Source organism: Myripristis murdjan, chromosome 7 (genome assembly GCF_902150065.1).
Source record: "Myripristis murdjan chromosome 7, fMyrMur1.1, whole genome shotgun sequence".
Taxonomy (NCBI): domain Eukaryota; kingdom Metazoa; phylum Chordata; class Actinopteri; order Holocentriformes; family Holocentridae; genus Myripristis; species Myripristis murdjan.
This window is the reverse complement of record NC_043986.1, coordinates 13,945,518-13,968,276: the sequence shown is the minus strand read 5'-3', so window position 1 is coordinate 13,968,276 and position 22,759 is coordinate 13,945,518. Positions and strand designations below refer to the sequence as shown.

General features: G+C 41.0%; 1 protein-coding gene across 2 annotated transcripts in view; it reads right to left on the bottom strand.

Moving 5' to 3' along the window:
* Positions 1-22,049, bottom strand: part of chl1a (cell adhesion molecule L1-like a) — a 38,924-nt gene extending 16,875 nt beyond the window's left edge. The window contains exons 1-19 of one of the 2 annotated variants that reach the window (XM_030055960.1): positions 21,874-22,049; positions 14,484-14,576; positions 13,880-13,988; positions 13,481-13,668; positions 13,246-13,368; positions 11,223-11,393; positions 10,820-10,858; positions 10,498-10,609; positions 10,215-10,396; positions 9,954-10,088; positions 9,068-9,208; positions 7,701-7,812; positions 6,220-6,386; positions 5,446-5,611; positions 4,679-4,803; positions 4,241-4,342; positions 2,810-3,007; positions 2,333-2,403; positions 391-613 (exon numbers count right to left, since the gene is read on the bottom strand). In XM_030055960.1, the coding sequence (XP_029911820.1) occupies positions 391-613; positions 2,333-2,403; positions 2,810-3,007; positions 4,241-4,342; positions 4,679-4,803; positions 5,446-5,611; positions 6,220-6,386; positions 7,701-7,812; positions 9,068-9,208; positions 9,954-10,088; positions 10,215-10,396; positions 10,498-10,609; positions 10,820-10,858; positions 11,223-11,393; positions 13,246-13,368; positions 13,481-13,668; positions 13,880-13,988; positions 14,484-14,576; positions 21,874-21,901 (2,485 nt within the window). In that variant the 5' untranslated portion in view covers positions 21,902-22,049. The remainder of the gene's footprint in view (positions 1-390; positions 614-2,332; positions 2,404-2,809; positions 3,008-4,240; positions 4,343-4,678; positions 4,804-5,445; positions 5,612-6,219; positions 6,387-7,700; positions 7,813-9,067; positions 9,209-9,953; positions 10,089-10,214; positions 10,397-10,497; positions 10,610-10,819; positions 10,859-11,222; positions 11,394-13,245; positions 13,369-13,480; positions 13,669-13,879; positions 13,989-14,483; positions 14,577-21,873) is intronic. The other variant, XM_030055961.1, reaches the window with a different exon arrangement.
* Positions 22,050-22,759: the final 710 nt, after the last annotated feature.

The following is a 22,759-nucleotide window of genomic DNA, read 5'->3' as shown; positions in this document are numbered from 1 at the left end:
ACAAAGGTTATCTGCCACCTGCTGGATCTCGGTACGGTGTTTATTTCTTTTTTTCATACTTTTTTTTTTTGAGCAAGGAGGGAAAAGTCACTGCTGCACACCTGCGCGGGGTTAAGGCCGTGGGCAAAAAGAAAAAAGGAGAGAACTTAACCTGACACATTTTCCCGCAGACAATGCCAAAAGACAACTGAAGACAGGGTCGGATGCAGTAACACAAAAATTCACAGTAAGTCACTAGCAAATCAAAGGATACATGTGTTAGTTCAGCTTCGGGGCATGTTCAAAGAAATATAATAACAGCAGTGAGAGGAACATTCATATATATAAAAGCTGATTTACTGACTAAATAAATCAACAAACAGTAGATAGCATTATAGGTGTGTAACTCACCGTCTTCCCCAGAGTAGCCTGTGACAATTTTTGGCTCTGGTCCCCAGCCGTCGCCGTTCTTGCTCTGAACCTTGACCTCATACGGGACAAAAGTGGGGGTGTTCTTCACCACAAGCAAGTGTCTTCTGACCAGATGCTCTTTCCAGACTTCCCCTAACCCGAGTCTCCTGTAGCTCACTTTGTACTCCAGGCCTGGGCCATTGTGTTCAATAGGCAACAGTGGCTACAATAGAACAGAGTACACATAATTCACATTGAAAAAAAGTGTTGATACTACATGGATTTAACCCTCCTATTCTGTTCATTTTGGGCTAACACTCATGAGGTTCCCGGTCACATGTGACCGGTAACATTATATTTGATTATAAATCCACTATGATACATATTATCACCTAATGTTGTGTTAGATCTTTTTATCAACTTCTGCTCTTGTGAAAATGACAAGTTTTGAACTTCTATTTGCTATGTATGTGCTGTAGGCCTAATTTACCTGAGATCATACCATTCGTTTTTTAGGGAAAAAAAACATTATATAGATATTATTTTGACTATAACAAATACTCAGATGAAACATATTGTAGTATTTATCACAGAGTACTTCATTTCAATGTTTTCCAAGGACACTGTTTTGAAAACATTTCAATTTTCTAAATAGTGGCAAAAAAATAGCATCTTTTGTGTTCCCGTCAGCATTGACCATTATGATTTAGCTAGTCATCCTCATGACATTTTCATGGAAGCTGACCGTTCCTCTCAGGTGGGGATGAGGTCCAGGAAAAATTACCATTTTTGGACCGAAAGGTGACCACAACTTCAGCTGGGTCTTCTTCCTGACACCTGACACCTGACAGGTGTCAGGTGTCAGGTGTCAGGTGTTGGCAGTTCCCGTGGTAGGTTCCCGTGAGGGTTGCCATGGAAGCCAAAAAGGGGCAAAGTTGTGTGTGTCTGTGTGTGTCTGTGTCCATGTGTGTGTGTGTGTGTGTGTGTTTGTGTGTGTGTGTGTGTGCCTGCTCAAAGACACCTACATGTTGGGGTGTGGGGAAGAAGTCTGAGAGATACTTTCCCGTGGGGGTTGCCATGGAAGCCAGAAAGGGGTATAAGGTGTGTGTGTGTGTGTGTGTGTGTGTGTGTGTGTGTGTGTGTGTGTGCCTGCCTGCTCAAAGACACCTACATGTTGGGGTGTGGGAAAGAAGTCTGAGAAATACTTTCCCGTGGGGGTTGCCATGGAAGCCAGAAAGGGGTATAAGGTGTGTGTGTGTGTGTGTGTGTGTGTGTGTGTTTGTGTGTGCCTGCTCAAAGACACCTACATGTTGGGGTGTGGGAAAGAAGTCTGAGAGATACTTTCCCGTGGGGGTTGCCATGGAAGCCAGAAAGGGTTATAAGGTGTGTGTATGTGTGTGTGTGTGTGTGTGTGTGTGTGTGTGTGTGCCTGCTCAAAGACACCTACATGTTGGGGTATGGGAAAGATGTCAGAGAGATACTTTCCTGTGGGGGTTGCCATGGAAGCCAGAAAGGGGTATAAGGTGTGTGTGTGTGTGTGTGTGTGTGTGTGTGTGTGTGTGTGTGTGTGTGTGTGTGTGTTCACACACATCTGTGTCTGCTCAAAGACACCTGCATGTTGGGGTGTGGGAAAGGAGTGTGAGAATGTGTTTAACTCTATTTTATACACTAATTGTAGTCTTACCCATTCATTTCTAATGACCGGTCATTTGTGACCGGGAACACGATGGGTGTATACAAGTTAAATAAAACATTCAAAAATTAATAAAAATTCTCTAAATTTATTTTATGTGTTCAGATGCCATGTGTGAACAAAGTCATTGAACCTCATGACAAACAGATGAAATTAACTGCATTTTTTGGAGAGAAAACTTGTACACCGGTCAGATTTGACCGCGAACACGACAGGAGGGTTAAGTGTGCAATCTAGTTTTTCTCTTACCTCCCAGCTAATCTCCATCTGATGAGGCAGATGACCCTGGATTTTGATGTTTTCTGGGTTCCTGTCAGGACCTGTGGAGAGATTTGTACAACTAAACAAAGATTTTCTAACCACTGAAAAATGCTGACATGTTTCCTCGCCTGTTGAAGTGCTAAAATCTGTCCTTATTTCTTAGCCAAAGCACACAATTTCTCAGTTGGAGTAAAAGTGGCTCTCTTTAATGATGCACATATTCAGATACTGTAAGCAGTGGTTGCCAGCAACATGTGCTAGAAAAAAAAGGCACAGGGATTTAGAAGAATCCCAAGACCCAGAAATATCCCAAACCCCCTACTGCTCCCAAGTCCTCAGGCAGACGCTGGCCTTTCCGCACAGCGCGTCTCTGCACATTTCAAAAGAAAATTTAAAACTTTACTTGTTTTCACGACAGGCAAATTACCACAGCGGAAAATGTTAATTAAAGAGAGTGAGATGAACCTGTAGGGAGCGTTCTGAATCTCTCTGTCGGCTCGCTAGGGGGACCAGGTCCAATGGCATTAACAGCATATACTCTGAACTGATAGCTGAGGTGTCCGTGTAGAGCCAGCTCAGCTGTTGCCTGGTTACCAGGGACTTTCTGGAGCTCCTTCCACCTGCCCGGCTCCCATTGGTTCTCCTCAAACTCCACTATGAATTCTGTGCGCATGGAGAATATGGAGGACAAAGACATTCACTTATCACACTGCCAACCTACAACTGCAATGTAAAAATAATAATAATAATAATAATAATAAAAAGATCTGTCATAACAAGTCATTTATTCTCATATATAAGTCTTGAATCTTGTTTTTTCTTAAAATATATGAAAACTTCTGCCAATGTGATGAGAAAATGACACTTTTTTTCAGTGCCAATCATTCTTGAATTCTTGAACCACGCATATTTTTCTTGATGAAAGCTGATCTGCCATATTGTGCCTTGGTTAAACCTATTTCTATGAAACTTCTGAGACAAGTGAAAAAGAATGGGAAACAAGTGAGATTACCTCTTCCCACTGGCAGATTTGTTTTTTTTTACTTATTTTAAGAAAAACAAGATTGTTAAAGGGATGGTAAATATCACAAGCAATTTTTCATTAAAATGTTTTTATTTTCATGGTTTTATAGAGACCATCATGAAACAAGGGATTAAAACACAGAGTACATGTGACAGACATTAAGAGGCTCTGCAGCCGCCAGAATTGCTCATATCTGCTACCTCATCCTTTCATAAAAAGGAGACCATTTAAAAAAAAAAAAATTAGAGTATCAATTTTAAGTTTATTTAGAACCCCAAATCACTGTTTACTGTCTCAAATGGAACAGGAAAAAAATGCTGCACTCTCAGGACATAAATGTGAGCTCTAGCTTCACTGTGGCCCATGGAAACACAGTATTTGGGTCAAGGCATATTTACAGTTGCCAGACTTTTGGACTGGCTTGGAGGCGCTGATTCACTAAATGCTCACCTTATGAAACTGTGCACTGTTCAGCACCATGTCTTACTGCTGAGGGAACAGGTCGCCCCAACAAGTGCAGATTAGAGGCAGATAGATACAGTTTTTTTTCTTCGGTGAGAAATAGTTCCAAACAAAACTCTTCACCTCGAAGCGCTATGGATTCTGGTACCTGTGTCATTTGTCTAGAAAGAGCACTCAATGAGTTTTTCACATGTCAATTGCTGATGCTTTGAACTCCACAAAAGAGTAGCCCCATTGAATTGGTGTGCTGAGAGACAGAGAAGACCTCGGCATACTGGAAATCTTATCAAATCACACAGAGACAGTCCGGATTGGTGGACTGCACTTTGGGTAAGTGGAGGAATGTCATTTTTGCATTTTGAGAAAGCCATTCCTCTTGAAAGGATGTACCTGACACGTCCTCGTCTTACCTGTTACGGTGCTGTTGTGGTCGCTGCCAGGTGTCCAAGACAGACGCACACTGCGACCCTTCTGTTCAGACATCTCTACTTCGACTGGAGCGTCAGGAATGTCTGCGACACACATATGCACATACAGAAACTCATTAGCTGCTGTGAGTGCATTATCATAACATCTGTGGATTTAACTACACTTATGAAGAAAAGCAGACTGATATACATGATAAGGAAACCTCCTCTTAAACAAGTTGTGGCTGCAAAGTTGCCAATGAAGTGTAGAAAATTTTGAGCAAGAAGGCACTTACACATTTATGAAACGTTATGAAGGCAAGATATTGATTTGCGTGATATTTAAGCAAAGACACGGCAATGTCTTTTGAATTATCAGTATCATCATCTACATCCACTTCAAATATGTGCCATCAATAAACCATATTACTATTTTCTTACCCAGCACTGTGAGTGTTGCAGAGGCATTGGTCTGGTCAAGGCTGGTCTTGGCGATGCATGTGTAGACTCCCTGGTCGCTCTGATTCACATTCATGATCTGCAGCATGCCTACACCCACAAGGTATCTAAACACGGGAGCACATTTAAGCACATTTACTGGGATATAAATGAATTTAATATTAATCAGTGAAACAATCAGTGACTATGTCAGCGTATCTAGCCATACATCAATAAGTCACTCAGTCATGCAGCCAAACAGTCACACCCAAAATCATTTCTGTAATTAAAATCTCAGGTATTGAATAAACCAGCCTGGAAAGTTTGTTTTCTCAGGGTGATCTTAGGAGGGACATCATTTCTAAATACCGATTATGTTCTTGGGCTGTAAATATTTTTGAAATATCCCAATTTTGCATTGCAAAAATGATGCAAATTACCCTGGCAAACTGCCAGAAATGCTAGGATGAAAATTATCCCCCAAGCGTGCATGTTCTTTATGTATTTCAAATCTCTCACGTCTGTGGACAATCAATTAGTGTTTCAATGAATCAATCAAACAGCTGAAAGCCCTGGAACAAAAAATACCCTTGTGTCTGACCTCTGAGTCTCTTGGCTCAAACCAGGATGAAAAACTAAGCTTTTTGGGCTATTAATGGTTTTTCCTGAGGATTAACACAGCAACGATAAAATTTGACAATCTGAGTTTATCTTAAAACATAATAACATCTCAACAGTAATGGAAAACGATCAAACCGCAAGCAACATACTTGAAATTTTCCATGAAGGCGAGTGGGATCTCCTCCCCATCCTTCAGCCATATCATCTCCAAGGTTTTCACAAGGGTGTCATCACAGTCTACCTGGCACCTCAACTGCGCTGTGGTCCCACTAATGATCTGCATGTCCTGAGGTGGATCTCTTATTTTAGTGGAATCTGAAAATGTAAAAAAAAAAAAAAAAAAAAAGTCCAGGTGGAAACATATAAACAAGATGAGAGTTTTTTTCTTTGCCTTGACTGAAGCAGTAGTAATTGATATGACACAGTTTCTGCAAGCTTCAACTCAGAAATGAATTTGAGCAAAATTTGCATTATTTAACCTAATTTAGTGTAAGCCCATCCCTCAGTAATAACATAAAGCCAAATTTCTTGTTATTGCTCTACAGTTTTTTTTATGTGAATTTGCATCCATGGTATAGTATGTTAATGAATTTACACAGTATGTCTCTAAACACGTTCTATTAAGTTAATATTTATTTTGCATCATTTTCATCACACCAATGAATTAAAAGACTGAACTTAGCCTAGTTGCTAAACCAGTTAGTGGCTATTCCAAAATTGCATTTCAAATCCCATAACACTGCTAAAATTATATATACAAATCAGGGATTTTGTTTCAGAGGAATGTCCTGCAAATGCCCCTGGGCTTGGTCATAAAAACATAACCACACTTTAATTGAACCTAATCTTGATTAATGATACTAATGTGTAATCACTAGGGCTAACTCTGCTGAAGCAATGTGCAGCCCTTGGCACTGAGATACCTTTCACTTCCAGTACGGCAGTGACAGCTGATTTTCCCTCCGTATTGATGGCAGAACACTCATACTCCCCACTGTCTTCTTTTTCTGCACTGATGATTTGCAACGATCCGTTCCTGTGAACGGAGAATCGTTCCCCCTCGATGGTTCCTGGAGTCTCATCCTTGGCCCTGGGAGAAAAAGTTTTCACACCTCTTTTAGAGCAGATACAGAACTTATCCGGCTGCAGAGGTGCATGGAGATTATAGCCGCACAGAAGTAAAATAAAGTGAGCAGGTGTACGAAAAACTGACAGATCCCAGCTGGCAAAACAATTTACTCACAGGTTGGACAGTTTAATTTGCCGCTTTTTTACAGTATTCTGTTGAGATTGCATTTTGACAGAATTTGAGGGAGATTTTGTTTCAAAAGTCTGTGCATCAGGTTACATTTGGATCAATTATTTGGGTCAGGATTAGATTTTCCTCAGTATTTCAACAAGTCAGATTACTACAATCACAATTTTTTTCTATACAATCCATGAGAAAGTTATTCACAACATACAGTATGAATGCATTGAGTCATTACCGTTTTGATTTTCTTTTTAGCCTGAATTGATTGAAGTAAAAGTCATTTTTGTCAGCTCTCTTTTACAGAAATAGTGAAATGGAGCTATAGGCTGGTTTAGTATGGTTCTTATTTGAATGAGACAGGCTTGGATCAAACCATTCTCCTCACATTTCTAAATTAAAGTAATACAACATTCTCATAAATGCTGCTTTACTGAGGATCTTGGTAAAAGTCTATTTTGTCAGGAACTGTCTGAGATCCTGTTTCCCTTTTGTGGAGAACTGAAGCAGAGTTGCGGTGCTGGTTAACAGGATTTAATAAACACAATTTCAAGGACAGGTAGAGGATTATCACTTCAAATAGAAATAAGTGTCAACATCAGACTATGTCATGCAGACACGCTGGAGCTGTTTGGGATTAATAGCATGACTAGCTCAGGTGCCTGATCATATGTACTGTAATTTATTCTGTGGACTGACACAGACATGTGTTTTTAATGTGTCAGACAACAGGATGGTGGAGCACAAAGTACACAGAGTCAATGATGTGAGGCAAATGTATTCATGACGATTAAACCACAGGCATGCAGCGTGAGCAGGAATGGTATGAGGTGGAAAAAAAAAAAAAAAACATGTCAGATATTGTGAGGATATGAAGTCCTATTATCCTTGCTCCATTTGTATGTATTATGAAAGTTCCCAATAAGCCCCTGTAGGGCTGGATGATATATTGACACTTTATTCATATTGTGATATGAGACTAGTTATCACCTAGGATAACATTATATGGCGTAAGTGTTGCCTTTTGCTGGTTTTTAAAACTGCATTACAGCAAAAGAATGCTATTTTCTGGACATATTAGATGGTCAAAGATATTGTCAGAGTCCCTGTGCATTTACTGCACAGTTAAAGCAATGCTGACTGCTAAATGCTCACCATGAGATCTCTGGTGGTGGAGAGCTGAAGACACTACAGTTCATGATGATGTCTCCTCCTTGTACGACAGCGTACTCTTGTTTGTCCCTGGTCAGCATCAGAGGACCCATAGCTATTGCCAAGGAGAGGCACGTGCATATGAAAAATAAAGGTGCGCAGACAGACAGAGATGCACTCATATGAGAAACAGACTTGCACAGACACACACAGACACACAGACACACACACACACACACACACACACACACACACTCTCACAAAAATCCTTAACTTGCATCATCTAACAATGTCCAAACTCAAATCTGAAGACTTCATACTTTCAGCCCACTTTTCTTGGCGTACCTCTCCTTTTTCATTTACAGCTGAGCCACCAGACATTGAGTCGCATATAAATAAAGCATAAGTATAAGGCATGCATACAGGGTAGAGAAGTTCATTTACAATTTGATTTAACATTACACTGGACAAGATGTGTGATTTAAGCAACTTTGAAAGTGGTATAATTGTTGGTGCCAGACACACTGGCTCTAGCATCTTAAAAAAGACCAATGTCCAAGGATTTTCAGTTACAACAGTATCCAGGCCCGCCCACAGAAATGGCTTAAAAGGTCCAGTGAATGGGCTCTCCATACTCAGTTGCTTTACTCATTTCAGCGCGTGGAGGTCCAGCATGGCTGGAGGCTGGAGAGTGGGTGGTCATTGGGGGCTTAGGGTTATGGTCAGGGCTAGGTGTCCGGCCTGGAGTTAGGTTGGGGTTAGGGTTGAAGCTGGAGGCTGGCTGGCTGGCTGGTGGTCATTGGGGGGTTCAGATTAGAGTCAGGGCTGGGTGTTTGTACAGTCAGGACTGGTACCAGAGACACTACACCCAGCTGGAGTACCAAGGGAACATGGTTTTTCATGTAATTTCTACCCAGTGCTCTGAATGTCAAAGTGAAATTCAATGAGGTGTGAGTAAACAGCAGCAGTAACTATGACTCTCTCAAGACGATCTTATGACTGTTTTCACCTAAGGTTTTTCATCCAGGTCCAAGCACTGGACCTGGGTGCATCTCATTACAACAATAATGTGCAGAACACACAAGTTGCTGAACTTTGAAGCAGATGTGCAACATCAGTAGGAGACCATGTTAGTCTCCACCTACAAAGAGGAAGATGAATGCTCAATGGGCACATGATGACAAAAACTAGATGTCTGGATCATGAAAAAGTGTTATTAAATAGACCAAGACATTTTTGAATGCATACCTTTGCTTGAATGCATACTCAGTATCAGTTAGGTATATCTAATAAAGTGGCTACTGAGAATAAAATAGTGCATAATCCCTGGCTATTGCTGGCTATGTAGAGATAATGATTATAGTACTCACTCATGACCATGATGTTAACATTAGCCAGAAGACTGCCATGTGTGTTGGAGACTTCACACTGGTAGACACCAGTGTCCTCTGGCCTGGCATTGTGGAGCAACACAGTGTCATCCAACACAAGTATGCGGTTTGACGGTTCATCTGACACAAACACAGAGAAATACAAAAGTCGCATCACAAGGACTAGATCACACCAACACTAATGCTGTTGCATCCCTTCCACTGAAAATCAATATGAGTTAAATCACTTAAAAATATAAAATAACATTGTAAGGGGATCGGAGGTCCCCATCAACTGACCTAATCACATTACCAAGACATTTTTGCAGTAACACCTTATAGAAACTCAACTTTGTGTTTAGCATGTGACATGTGCTTGCAATCAATAAAGGAATTGTTTTGTATATGCATTCAGTATTCAGTTTGATTCAATGTACTCTGTGATGATGATCTGAAGTCTGTTTTAATATTGTTAAAATCATTCTTGATTAAGTCGAATGCTTGCCAACACAGGAATTTGAGCTCTGGTCCTCTGGTTTTGATTAAAGTTAATATCATTATTTAAATTGATTTGAACTAATAATTGCCCACTTGGCAACCATTGCAGCCCTTTTTTATGTGACTCTTCAATTGTTTCCCTGCCTGCCTTGGGTTTTTGGGGGGAGTTTTTTCTTGTCTGCTGTGATGGTCTAGGTCATGAGGTATTGTTCTGTTTTCTATCAGCTGTGGGCCTGTAAAGCCCTTTGAGACTTTGGCTGTGATTAAGAGCTGTAAATGAACATAAACTTGAACTTGAAGGCCCTCGGGGATCAATAAGCTATCCTGCTGTCCAGTGGTAAATGCTGCATAAAACAGGGTTAGAGTTAACAATCATAACCTTGCTTACCTTTTAAAATCTCCCCATTCCTCTTCCACGTGATATCTGGTGGTGGAATTCCAAGAACTGAGCACTTGATGCTGATATCTGACCCGACCACAACCAGCTGGCCCTGTGGAGGCTCTGTCCGCCATTTTGGTGGTTCTGGCATGTGTGAAGAAGAAACATATTGGTCTGAATCATACACAACTATGGAACCTGTGTCAAGGAGAAAACCAATTCAGCTACTAGTGCATGCATCTGTAAAGTCGCTCATTGATGTTGACATACCTTCGACTATAACATCAAAGTAGTGGACAGTCGCTCCAGCAGTGTTCTCAGCTCTACACATGTATTTCCCATAATCCTTCTTTTCTATCTTCGATATGGTCAACAGTTTCCCGTAGTTCTTGATTTTTGTCCGTGCTGGCAGATGCTCTCCCATTTTGATCCATTCCACTTTTGGAGTTGGGCTTCATACCAAGACATTATGAGGCATAATCATATTATGCATGAAATGTGCATATGTTTTAGATATAAAAATGTATATAGTTGCAGTCCTGATGATACTTACAATCCCTCTGCAATACATTCAAGCTCCAGCTCCTTTCCCTTGATAAGCACTACCTCTGTCTGAACACCAGGGGGCACCAACAGGTTGGGTATTCTCATTGGGGGGTCAATGGCTGCAATCGACATAATTAGCAGTCTCGGTCAATCCAGATAATTACTTAATCATTATTTATTTCAACACCACATTTGTTTAAAGTCAATGTATTGTGTGCAGATTTCTACAGTCTTTTTGTTGTCTTATGAATATGGTATGATTCATACAATAATAGTACAATATGCCACTTTTGCCATGAAAGTTTACATTAAATGTGAATGTTACTCACTGCTGTTAACGGTGTTGTCCGATTCATTATCCGGTTTCACTGAAACAAAAAACAAAATACTGTAAGAACAATACTGGTTGTATGATGGTTTGCGCTCACTGTCATGCAGGCTGGCTTCAGTCCACTGTCATAACAAACTGTACTTTAGCATGAACATGACTAGGCAAGCCCCTCTTCTTGGTATGTTGAAGAGGGATATTTTAACAAGCCTGGCAGGAGAAAGTTTCCTTATGTATTCTGTGAGCATTTCATGGTGAGAGTTTGAGAATTGCTTTTGAATAGCCAGTCTGATAATAAATGGCACATTAGCTTCTCTTAATTCTTCTGAATATTATGATAATCAAGCAAGCTACAATTAGAATTTAGAGTAGGCTATTATTTGAATGAAGCCACGTGAACCTACAGGATTTGACGATCACAGTCATGGGGGTTTTCTGGACAATGGTCCGTATTGTTGCAAAGGAAGCGTAGCAGCAGTAGTCCTGACGACTGTCTGTCTCTAAGGCGTTAGAGAAGTACAGGTTGCCGTCATTGCCCATGGAAACTCTTTCATCTTGCTCAATGTGCTGGAGACCTGGAAAAGATCAGACTTGGGTCAACATGCTTATCTCAACTTCTCTATAGGGACAGCGGCACCAGCTGAATTTTCCTAAAACAAACACACCTGTCTGGTGCTCCAAGATGTCAAGACAAAAGAAAAGCACTACGAGGTATTTGAAGTATTGTAATGACGGTCATTATAATACTATGTGGGGAGCCTCAGGTCACATGACAAACCACTACAATTCAGTGTAGCCACATATATGTCAGACGGTAATGGAAATGCCCTGGAGAGTTTCCCTTTATAGTGTTGGTGCATTTGTAAGCGCACTGTGACAGCATATTTAGTTGGATAGAGCCTTTTTCGGCTGGATAGAACCATTATGGAAGTCACGGGTCAGTGCAGCACTGTGTCGCCCCCTTGGTCAACTCATTCATAGTATTTAATATCCTATTTTGAATCATGGCCCTTAGCAATTGGCTGTACATTCGGTGTTTAAGGCAAAATCCTGCCCTGTGTCAAAGACATAGTAACACATCTTCTACTGTTTTGCAACAAAAGGTTGGCACAGTAGGAAATCTTGGGTCACTGATAACAAAAGTACAATTTTTCCAACTTATGCACAAGGTACGCAACTATCACAGGGGTGTGCTGTGGGTGCACAGGCGTATCCTTACTATTTTTGTGAATTGGTCTGGACTTTTTACAAGGACACAGCCTGTCATTGAAACAAGGAGGGCAGCAAAACCATCCCAGCATTTGAATGTCAACAATAAAAGATAAAAGACAGTCATGAAAGTGAAATTATTCACATTCATGGTGTAGAAAATGTATTTGTCTTTGTATTTGGATGAAAATTAGTTTCAAAACAAACCAAGCTGTGCCTCCTGAAATCTTCTTAATGCGTCTTTTATCATGCTGTAAATTATGTTGTCTTTGGCTTAACGGAGATTTAGTTCAATTCACAAATAACTGGTTGGCATTTTGATTTAAGTACAATTTTCTTTTTAAAATTTAAGTTGGATTGAATTTGATTACTTCAACATTGAATTACTTACTAACATTTAAACTAAATATATAAGATGCAATCCATAATATTCTGTTAGAATACTATGGATTAGAAGACATTATTATGTTTTTTTTTTTCTTTTTCAGAACTGAAAATGAATCAGCTCAAATAATTTCATTCTGATTCTTGTCGAAGTCATTTGACATGAAATTCATTCATTTGAAATTCATTCTATTTCTTTTTTTCTTTTAGCAGATCAGTGCAGTTGAATTGCTGAATTTAAAAAAATGATTAATGGATGCAACAATCAAATCTTTACACTTGTGGTTGTAATCCAAAATTATGTTGCATTCTACTTTGCTAATTAAAGTTTTTCAAGAAACACAATATACTTCTTAATATTTCACCTGTGCAGCAAACATTCCCTGGGAATCTAGATGCAGCCTTACTCTGATTGGTGAAAAACACAGGCCTATACTTGGAGAAAGAAGAGCACAAGTGATTTTGTTCCATGCCGTGCCCGCCCTCCATGCACCACTCCTCCACAAGTGCCATCTTGACACTTGTGTTTCTCAAAATATATGTTTCTCTCAGACATCAGTCAAGTGTTGTGGGTCTTGTGGTAGAGCTCTCAGAGGACTAGACAGAAGACTCAATCCCCACTGACAAAGCTCTTCTGTCAGTGCTAAGGCAGCCATTTACACAATAAAACAACATTTTATAGGCTCTAAATGTGAAATAAACTCTTTCTGGATGATTGTAGGCCCGCTAAAGTGTGTATACTTCCTGAAAAAACAAAGCCACAACAAAAAAAAGCTATAACAAATCATCACAAAGTTCAAACTACAGGCTCTATCGGTTGTTTTGAGGACTTACCAATAGACATCCAGTAGATCTCACGTGGAGCGACGCCCTCTGGAGGGTTACACTTCAGGATGACAGGCTGACCTACATCAACAACAACTGGCCCAATCACCTCCTTTGGAAACCTGGGGACTCCTAGACAAAAACATGCATTTCCGCAAAACTGAAGCAAAGATCAACCTTGACTATGAAAAGCAACTAAATGATCTTCCACTGCAGATCAGATTCTAATAGAGCTGTTACTTACTTGGTATCATCAGCTCAATTTCCTCTGTCATTGCTGTTCCCAGTTTGTTGGAGGCATAGCATCGGTATTTGCCCTGGAGCGTAGCCCTGTGTCTGCTGTACAGCACAAAATTGCCGTTGCTGTGGTCTGTGTTTTTCGTGGGGATGTATGGAGGGATAAATTCTTCACCATCTCTTGTCCATCTGTATCTGTTGGAGCAAACAACAGCATTTCACCCCTGTAGATTGTGGCTTTCATTCAAGAAAGATTTGTCACTTTGGTTTATCACCTACGCTCATTCATGTTTTTGAGGACTGATTACAGCTACGAGCTCTTGGCATGCTCTATCTTAAAACACTGTTGGTGGTCTGAATCATTCAAGCTCATAGGCAAGACAGATAATGTGATAATCTCACTTACACTGGCGGTGGGTTGCCCCTGGCTTCACATCTCATAGTTATGTCGTCGTCAATAGGAAGAACAATAACAGGACTGGGCGTGTGGGATGTTATGGTAGGCGGCTGCTCCACTGCAACATGCAGATACAAGCAAACGGAAATGTCAAAAAAAAAAAAAAAAAAAAAAAAAAAAAAAAAGTTAAAAGTGTTCGAGATTTCAGTCTTTGGAGTAGACAAAAGAGAATAAAATACAGCTTCCTTGTGTGTTTTCATCGACTGCCTTGGATGAACTTCATACTGAGAATTTGCCAACACAGCAAAGTCATTGAGCAATAATCCTGCATGTCTGAACAAATATATTGCTACGGATGGACACTGAAGAAAGAGAGCACACCAGGATATTGAAAAAATGAAAAGCTCATGGCTTTAATAGAGGAGTAAGGCATTATATGGATACAGTTTGGAAGGCTGGAGTCTAAAAGTACACGTTGCCCATGCATGTTGAGACTTTAGCTGGGCTGGATACACATTTTTAAACACGTGTGACTCAAGTTATACCAAAAGCAGAGGTTTTGCTATACATTTGAACTAGACTGTTCAAGTGCTCGGCATTATCATAAGCCTACCTTCGAGGGGGATATCGAGGCATGTGGCCCTGGAGATCAAGGCCAAAAGGAGAGCAAGGCCCAGGCTCCACGGTGACCTCATCGCCCCTCCACCTGTCGATAGAGGCAACAAAGGTGAGAAGATCCTTCTGTCTGGTTGGATGTTTTGCTGCAGATCAGCTGGTGTCAGTTAAAACTCTGAAGGCACAGAGGACCTGAGGATTTCAAAACACAGACAGGAAAAACGTGGTCACCATTTCAATCACTCAACTTAAAAAAAATCCCCATCCTTTCCATTTCTAAGAATGGCGAGATAAGGGTTTCACAAGCGCCTGCTCTAATTACAGAAATGCTTCCTTGAATGAATATCCCAGAGGGAGGGCTGCTTTTCAACAGATGAACTGCAGAGTGATCTCAGTAAAGGTAGCACTGTTCAAAATAGGCATTTTATACAATGCAGCTGACTGCCTGCCCAAATAAATGAAAACCAAAAGGCAGTGACATAAATAAAGTCTGACAAAACAAACACTAGGCAAGTCCAGATACTTCACAGTGTATTTGTACCTTATTTCCATCAAAACATATAAAATATGCCATGGTATTCTGTTTTCATTATTTTGTTTTCAAATGAACAAAGTGTTAGGGTAAGAATAATATTCCTCATGGTGTTTTCCAAACAAACAGTTACATTAAAAGAGTATTTCTTGAATGAATTTGAAGGCTGAGTGCACTGAACGATCACAACAATGGACACCAACTGGCAGACATTACAGATCTCAGCCAAACAACTAATTGTCCTGAGGAGGCATGCCAGCACGTAGGCCAGTTTAAATGCTGAAAGTGTTTCTAATTGAAAGGGTTTAGCCACAAATAGCCACTGCTGAGTGAGGGTTGCCAATCAAGACCATTTGTGATGTTTTGATTGGAGCTAGAATGCATTTTTTGAGAATGCAAAAACTTCATTTAACCTCTCAGTTGGTGCCAAATTTTAACAGTGTGATTGACATTTTTGGTTGTGCAAATTATGTACATAAAAGATGAAAAACTGAACCCCCATTAAAAACAAGCATCCTATAAGGAACTGGTGCTTTAATGATAAAACACTCCCCATTAGTGACCGAGCCATCTAGAGTAGGTTGTCCCTCATTGTTGTGTTCTTGTAGCACGACACAGCAGAGCTCTTGTCTGGAGATTACCCTATGAACTGTATAGCTTGGCTGGTGGCATCAAATGGCATGATTACAGTAAACCTATTGGCACGACTGCTAAGCCGCTGCCTGCTACGACTGCTAGCTCCAGCAGACTATAAGTTGGGCCCGCCAGCATTCAGCGTCTTTGTTCTCGCAGTGCTGAAACTGTGGCAGCACAGGCAATGCCAAATGGGTTCACCCCTGCTGCTAATCCTGCTACGAGGAGAACGGAGGGGGTCTCAGCCAATCACACACCACCTCACAATGATATGCCGCTAGTCAGAGTTCCTCTCAGGCCACCAGCCTGCATGTGTTGTCCCCTCTTAGTGCTAAAGGTTAATATGCTAAGTGTCGTGGACTCGATTCACAATTAAGCTGCTTGAATTTAGAATCAGCTAAACAAATTGAGAGCCGGCATTCGGGTACTGTACTCAATGAGGATTTCTGTGATTATCTCCTGGTGGTTTTGGATCCTATAAACAAAGCTGGTTAGATGGCTGTGTGAATGGACTAGAGCTACATTTTACAGGTTTGTAGGAATGCTTACAGTCTCACTCTGCCCTGTTACCACAGACTGTATCTCAACCACAAACACACAGCGCGATGCACGAGAGACCACCTACCTCAGCGCAGGCATAACTAAATACCCTAATTACACTGTTGTGATTGAAATCAGCATTCCTTAGACGCAGAAAGCCACTTTAGCCCAGTGAAGCCGGCAGAGTGCTTGTGAGACAGGAGGCCCTAACCTTCACTGACAGGAGTAGGGCCTTTCATCCAGATTTGTGTTGATCCTGACAATACAGAGTCAACAGAACAGGCAACTTTCATTCAGCTGTGGTAAATCCACTGTTTGGTACAAGCCCAAAGAACCTTGTGGATTAGGCAAATTATGAGCTTTACACGTGCATGAGGATCTGTAAAACCTGCAGCCTCTATGATAACTCAGACAAATTTGACAGAGTTCCAAAAATTTTGTTTACAAAGCAAAATCCCTGGAGTATAAATGGTGTGTATTCCCTAAATAAACTGATAACAAAGCATTTGTTTTGGGAGGCAAGGGATCTATTACCTGAACACATGGCAGGGCATAGACACAAATCCCCAGGGATTGTGTTTTCTAAGCCAATAGTTGGCCAGGGCACGCAGAGTGTGACTACTACACCACTAATCCTTGCCAACACACACTCTATACAATGAGTGCACCCCAAAGCACCCAACCACCTCTCCTTAACCAGTGGTGGAAAGAGTGCTACTGATTGCTACTTAAATGGAAGTACTGTTACTTGGCTTATATATCTCAAACAGAAGTAGAAGTACTGCTGTAAAAATCTACTTAAGTAAAAGTAGATCATTAAATATGTATTCAGAGTAAAAGTTAGAGTTACTTTTTTGAAACAATAATGTTAAAGGTGTGATTTTTTTTTTTTTTTTGCATGCAGTTATAAACAGAGGAGAGAGTACACAGTTCAGACTAGATTCTTTTAAATTGTACATTTTGCAAAATTGCTGAACGTTGATTGAAGTGAGGACCCTATTAAGCACAGATGTGAACACACTGTTTTCCACATTTATTCCACATTTATGCCAGTTGAGTCTAAATGGTGATCTTCAATTTCTCATAGTGTACCTTTTATTGGAAATTTTGAAGTGACTAAATGTGCACCAACAAGAACAAACCAGATTGCTTTTCTCATCTTTGGTGACTGACTGTTCACTGTGAAAGGTCCCACAATCTTTCATTTATCATTTCTATTCTGTAATGGATATGATTTAAAATGTAGTGAGGTACAATACTCATGCAAAAATGGAATTAAGTACAAGTAAAATTACTGAATACTTCAAAAAGTACACCAGAAAGCTACTCACTTACAGTGGCATGAGGAAATGTAATTAGTGGTACTTCCACTTCTGTGGTTAACCAACCAAGACCCCTACAGGCGATGCATGTGCAGCTGCACAAGTATAGACGAATGCAGAAATGGTAAATGTACCATGTTGGTGCACTCAGTGAGACAATCAAACACTCCCACATACACCACATGCACACACAACCACAACTTTCTACGAACTAACAGCAAAACACTACTCATGAAATATCCAGTACTTACTGGTTTTAGAGTCATTCTAAATCTTGAGTCCACCTCTAGCAGAGGACCAAGACAGCTGCACTACAAGTCCATAGAAAAAGTACGGGACGGGGACGTCAAGGGAGCTCTCCAACAACTCTCTCTGAACCAACATCACTGACAGGGGTCTGTCCTTCCCACCCCATCTCCCACTGCTGCAGAGGAACGCCTCCCAGCCCGCCCCTCCACTCCAGCAGCTAAAGGAGTGATGGGAGGTTCACTGAAGTGACATATGTCGCAAAAGCCTCTCACTTGGCAAAGAGGCTCTCTAAGCCGGTGACAATGACCAGGACAAAGCCTGTGCCGCAGGGCTATTCAGGGAGCATTAAAGAATGGAAGGAAAGGAAGTACAGGAATGGCTTTCTCTCTCCCTCTCTCTCCCCATCTCTCTCTCTCTCTCTCTCTCTCTCTCTCTCTCTCTCTCTCCCTCCCTCTCTCTCTCTCTCTCTCTCTCTCACTCTCTCCCTCTCTGTCTCACTCTCTCTCTCTTACTCTCTCCCTCTCTCTCCCTCTCTGTCTCACTCTTTCTCTCTCTCTCTCTCTCTGTCTCACTCTTTCTCTCCCTCTCTCTCATTTTCCTCAATCCCTCCATCCTGTCTTCCACTAAAATATGCACGCCCATTTACGCCCAGCTCCATCTGAATGATTTTAATGCAATGTGTCTTGGCTCCATTGAAAAGGGAAGGGAGTCATCTTCCTCTCTTACAGGACCATTTGTAGTAGCATACTTCCATTTCTGTGCAGCGCTCCAGGGCACTGATAGTTGAGGCACGTTGGGAAATACGCCTGAAATACAGAGCCATTTCTTGCTATATGCGGACTATGCATGTGCGTAGGCCCCCCATGACCACCAAAGGGCCTGTTGTGCCAACATATTTTTTTCTCCTTGAATGTAAAGAAGCGTCCCCCTGTAATGATCTAAAGCTCACAATGCCTAAAATAACATGTATATACGGAAAAGCAGTTTTCATTCTGAGAGCTTCTTGCCTTACATGCAAGTTATTTCAAAGCCTCATCAGATTCTAAGATATTATTGACTGATGTTGATGGCTGAGTGGGACTGTATTCTTATTCTGTAGTGTGTGTTCATGGTGCTTGAAATGAGGTGGGAGGGGGGGCAAGGAAGGTTTTAGATAGGAACCCCCAAAAGCTCAAAATAGCTCTGCTGAAGTACAAATGACATTAGTGATGGTGCTCGTGTCTTTAACCACATGATTCCACCTCCCCTCTCCTATTTACTTGCTCTAACTGATTGTCTATATTTCACCGCCGGTCAGTATAGACAATAGTTTAACCTAGTTAAACTGTCCATTTAGGAAAATAGGGGCTGTCATCACTCCCAATGGAGTGTCGTCAATGTCAAAGAGAGCATGTCTTTTGTAAATACAAGGAAAAGCTTGAAGCAAAAGTCTAACAAGGACGTGCACCTAAATGCACCGCAAGCTTGGAATACTGTGTAGACATGAGGCCATGTGTACACACAGATGAATGAAAATCCACAGACAATGCCTGTAGTAGCGTGGAGCATACATTGTCTGCTCTCGGTAAATATTTACATAATGTCACTCGTCTGCATGTTGTGGGAAATGGGACAAGCAAAGTTAGAGCCAGAGGAAAAATCAACAACAACTACGATGCAGCCCACTTATGCCAAAATGGAGCAAAATCCTTTATACGGATCATGTCATCGTAGTAACACAATGAAAGAGCTTTGTGTCAATATTGAGAAATTACTGTAATGTGGATTGTCCATTTTGTACATGTGTATTTGATTTGGTGTGTTTTGTTGAAACCCACAAAAGTGTTCATTGTCCACAAAGACAGTATTGGTCAAACTCTTACACTGCATCCACAGAAACCCAGACCTCCCTCACTGTCACACACTATAATTACCTTTGGATAAACACTGACACACTCCTACAGTATGTGGGGTGGAGCGATATGTGTGTTGTTTACTTGTGTTAAGTGATATAAAATATCAAAACAGGTATTAGACATGCACACATCATGAAATAAATGAACACCGACCCAGTGGGATTTCCCATGCTGGTGACAATTGTTTTCAGGGTCTCCACTAATGACCGGTTTCATTGTGCTTGTTAAATTAACGTGACCAGTGAAACAAACCATAGACAAATTCATCAGAGAAATTCCAGTTTAATGCCTCACCAGTGTCTCAGTCCCCTGTTGTGTCTCAGTTAAACGGCTGCCCTGCCCTGTACCTTTGTTATGATGCATTTCCCCCTAAACCACACTCCTCGCCTTTGGCGTTTTCTGGTAATTACTAGGTTCTTACTTCTGTCTTTATGCAAAGCTCACAAATGGATAGTAATTACAAAATACCATCAAAACAAACTTACAAAAACCTTGAAAAAAACCTTGAAAAACCTTAAATATACATGTCCAATGAATATAATCAGAGAAAGGATTGAATGGCACAAGGCCACACCTGCAGAAAAAATGTCAGAGCAGTGTAACAGAGCCAGCTTACCTTTTGTAATGTCAGCTCAAGCACAAACAGTTGCAATAGAAATGAGTCAAGACTTCAACGGGCATTAATTCACTCAACACTACGCTAAAGAGTCACGCACAAAAGCAATGCATTCTGACAAACTGCAATGTCAACACAAAAATGGCAGCAGTGACGGAGGAGGTTTCACACTTCCTCAAACATCTGCCAGCGCTGACAGCGATTGGCAAATTCCCTCGCGCCTTTGCAAACACAAACTTTCGCCTTTCGGCTTTGTTTTGGCAAAGCGCACGCACCATTTCGAGCTGAATGAGATAGGCCGCTTCAAGTTGTCATTCTTAAAATTCAGAAAGTTGCACAAAAATGTGATAACGAAGAATATGTAATTAAAGCAAATTCTCTGGGTGCTCCAGAAAAGCTCTCAAGCATGTGTCCCCATCCTGCTGAGATATGCAGTGCACACTATTACAACTGGCTCCTAATCCCGGCGTCATGAATTTCAAAGGGTTTTAGTTTGGTTGGCCGAGTCAGGTAAAGAAGTGCTCATCAAAACCACTCGTGGATGAATGCTGCTTTTGAGTGTGTCTCTGTCTGTTTGAGTTGCATTTATCCGTGGCGAGCTGTCATGGTGAGGGCTGACCACCCCACCAGGAAACACACACACACACACACACACACACACACACACACACACACACAGAAATGTCTAAATAAATACAAATATATTGTCTGCATTTGTATCCTGTCATGTGTCTGTGTCTGTAACTGCTATACATGCATATATCTAACTACTCATCTGAAAATAAAGGCAAATCAGTGCCTCAGTAAGCAGCATGGAGAGCAACAAAGACAAATATGTTTACTGTTTGTAGATATGTCGACTATTTCCTTTTCTACAGCAAATTCCATCTATTCATCTCCCTTTTTTCATCTTCGCATCTTACACAGAAGCAGGAAATACGAGTGATTAGCTTGACTATCTGTAGATCACTATCTTTGTTGTCAGAACATGAATTGTCCCACTACTTCAACATATTTGCAGAGACAGATTAACCAAACAAACACACTGAACACATGCTAGCATCAGTCACATTCCTGCCGTGCTCTCTCGACTGTGTCAAATCAAACCTACTGTTAAACCTCTGGGACTCATAAATCAGAGTTCGTACATCTGCATGTCACACTGATAATAACGTCCATCAAGTCATATAGTCTCATATTCAGTCTTACAAGCTTGTTTTAAGATATGTTAAGAAGATATTTTAAGAACTTGTTTGAGGAGCTATTGAAACAAATGGTAATATCTTACAAAAAAAAAAAAACTGCATATCACCTCACCACACACTGTGATTCAACACAAGATTAACTGACTTGCTAAGATGGATATTTTTTGCTGTGCATCTCCCTTTACAATTGCCATGGCAGTTTTATGGCATTACAAAGCTTAAGTCTGACACTGCAAAGTAAATCCATTTCAACTGTTTTTTTTTTTTTTTTCTTTTATTCCAAAGTGTGGAAACAGCATAACAAAATCCCCCCCGACAGCCAATAGCGGTGCTGTACTCTGCGCACACATCAAAAACATTACTCAGTTAAGGTCATAAAATAACACCCCTGCTTACCTTTAAGGTCAGCACTTCTTTTCGTCATTACTTGCCGGAGCCGTGTGCCTTGTCGTCTCGGTGTGAGCACCTCAACAAGCAAGTAATCGTCTGAGCCTGGAATTCACACAAACAACCAGCCCCTGACAGCTCTCTGACACACATCAAACACATCCACATCAAACCTGTGCTTCCAGTATTATGCAAAAGGGCAGCACCCGTACAAGTTTACGCTGTACACAAGAATAAGAGGCTTAAAGGAAAAGTGTGCAGAGTATCATATTTCAAAGACTTTTGAAGGAGCCCATCCACAACACTGTAAAGCAGGCGCATGTGGAAATTTATTGGCAAAAAGCATTAGCATCTGCAGCGGCAGCCGTGCAGAACTATTTATTTTACAATCCTTTGGCAACCTTCCAGTGCTTAGCATGACCTGAGGCTGATGAGGGTATTGATTTGCTGTTGCAATGTGTGATTAGGCTTTACAGCTGATTTGTTTTGCCTGTTCGATTAGAATGCACAGTGGCATGAAGAGGTTTTGAGGTCATCAAAAGTGATCAACCAATTCATCAATTCCAATTTGCACCTCTGTTGCTGTTTTGTTGAGCTTTATTCTTTCAATTGACCTTTAATATAAAGGCTATGCTTGCGGGGCACACATGGAATCTGTTTTGCGCATTTGTGCAGATGAGCTCATTATGTCGAGGCTTAAGTGGGCACTGCTTTGGCACATAATGCTTTGTGTGTGATCACATGTGTAAAGCTGCTTCTAAATGGGAGCTTGTCTGGCACGCAAACAGTTGGCGAGCCAGCACATTTTACCACCTTAAAGTACCAGCACCAAAACACAGACTTGAGGGCAGGCATTTCCTGGCAAAACAAGCTATCCATATCAACCACTCGTTAA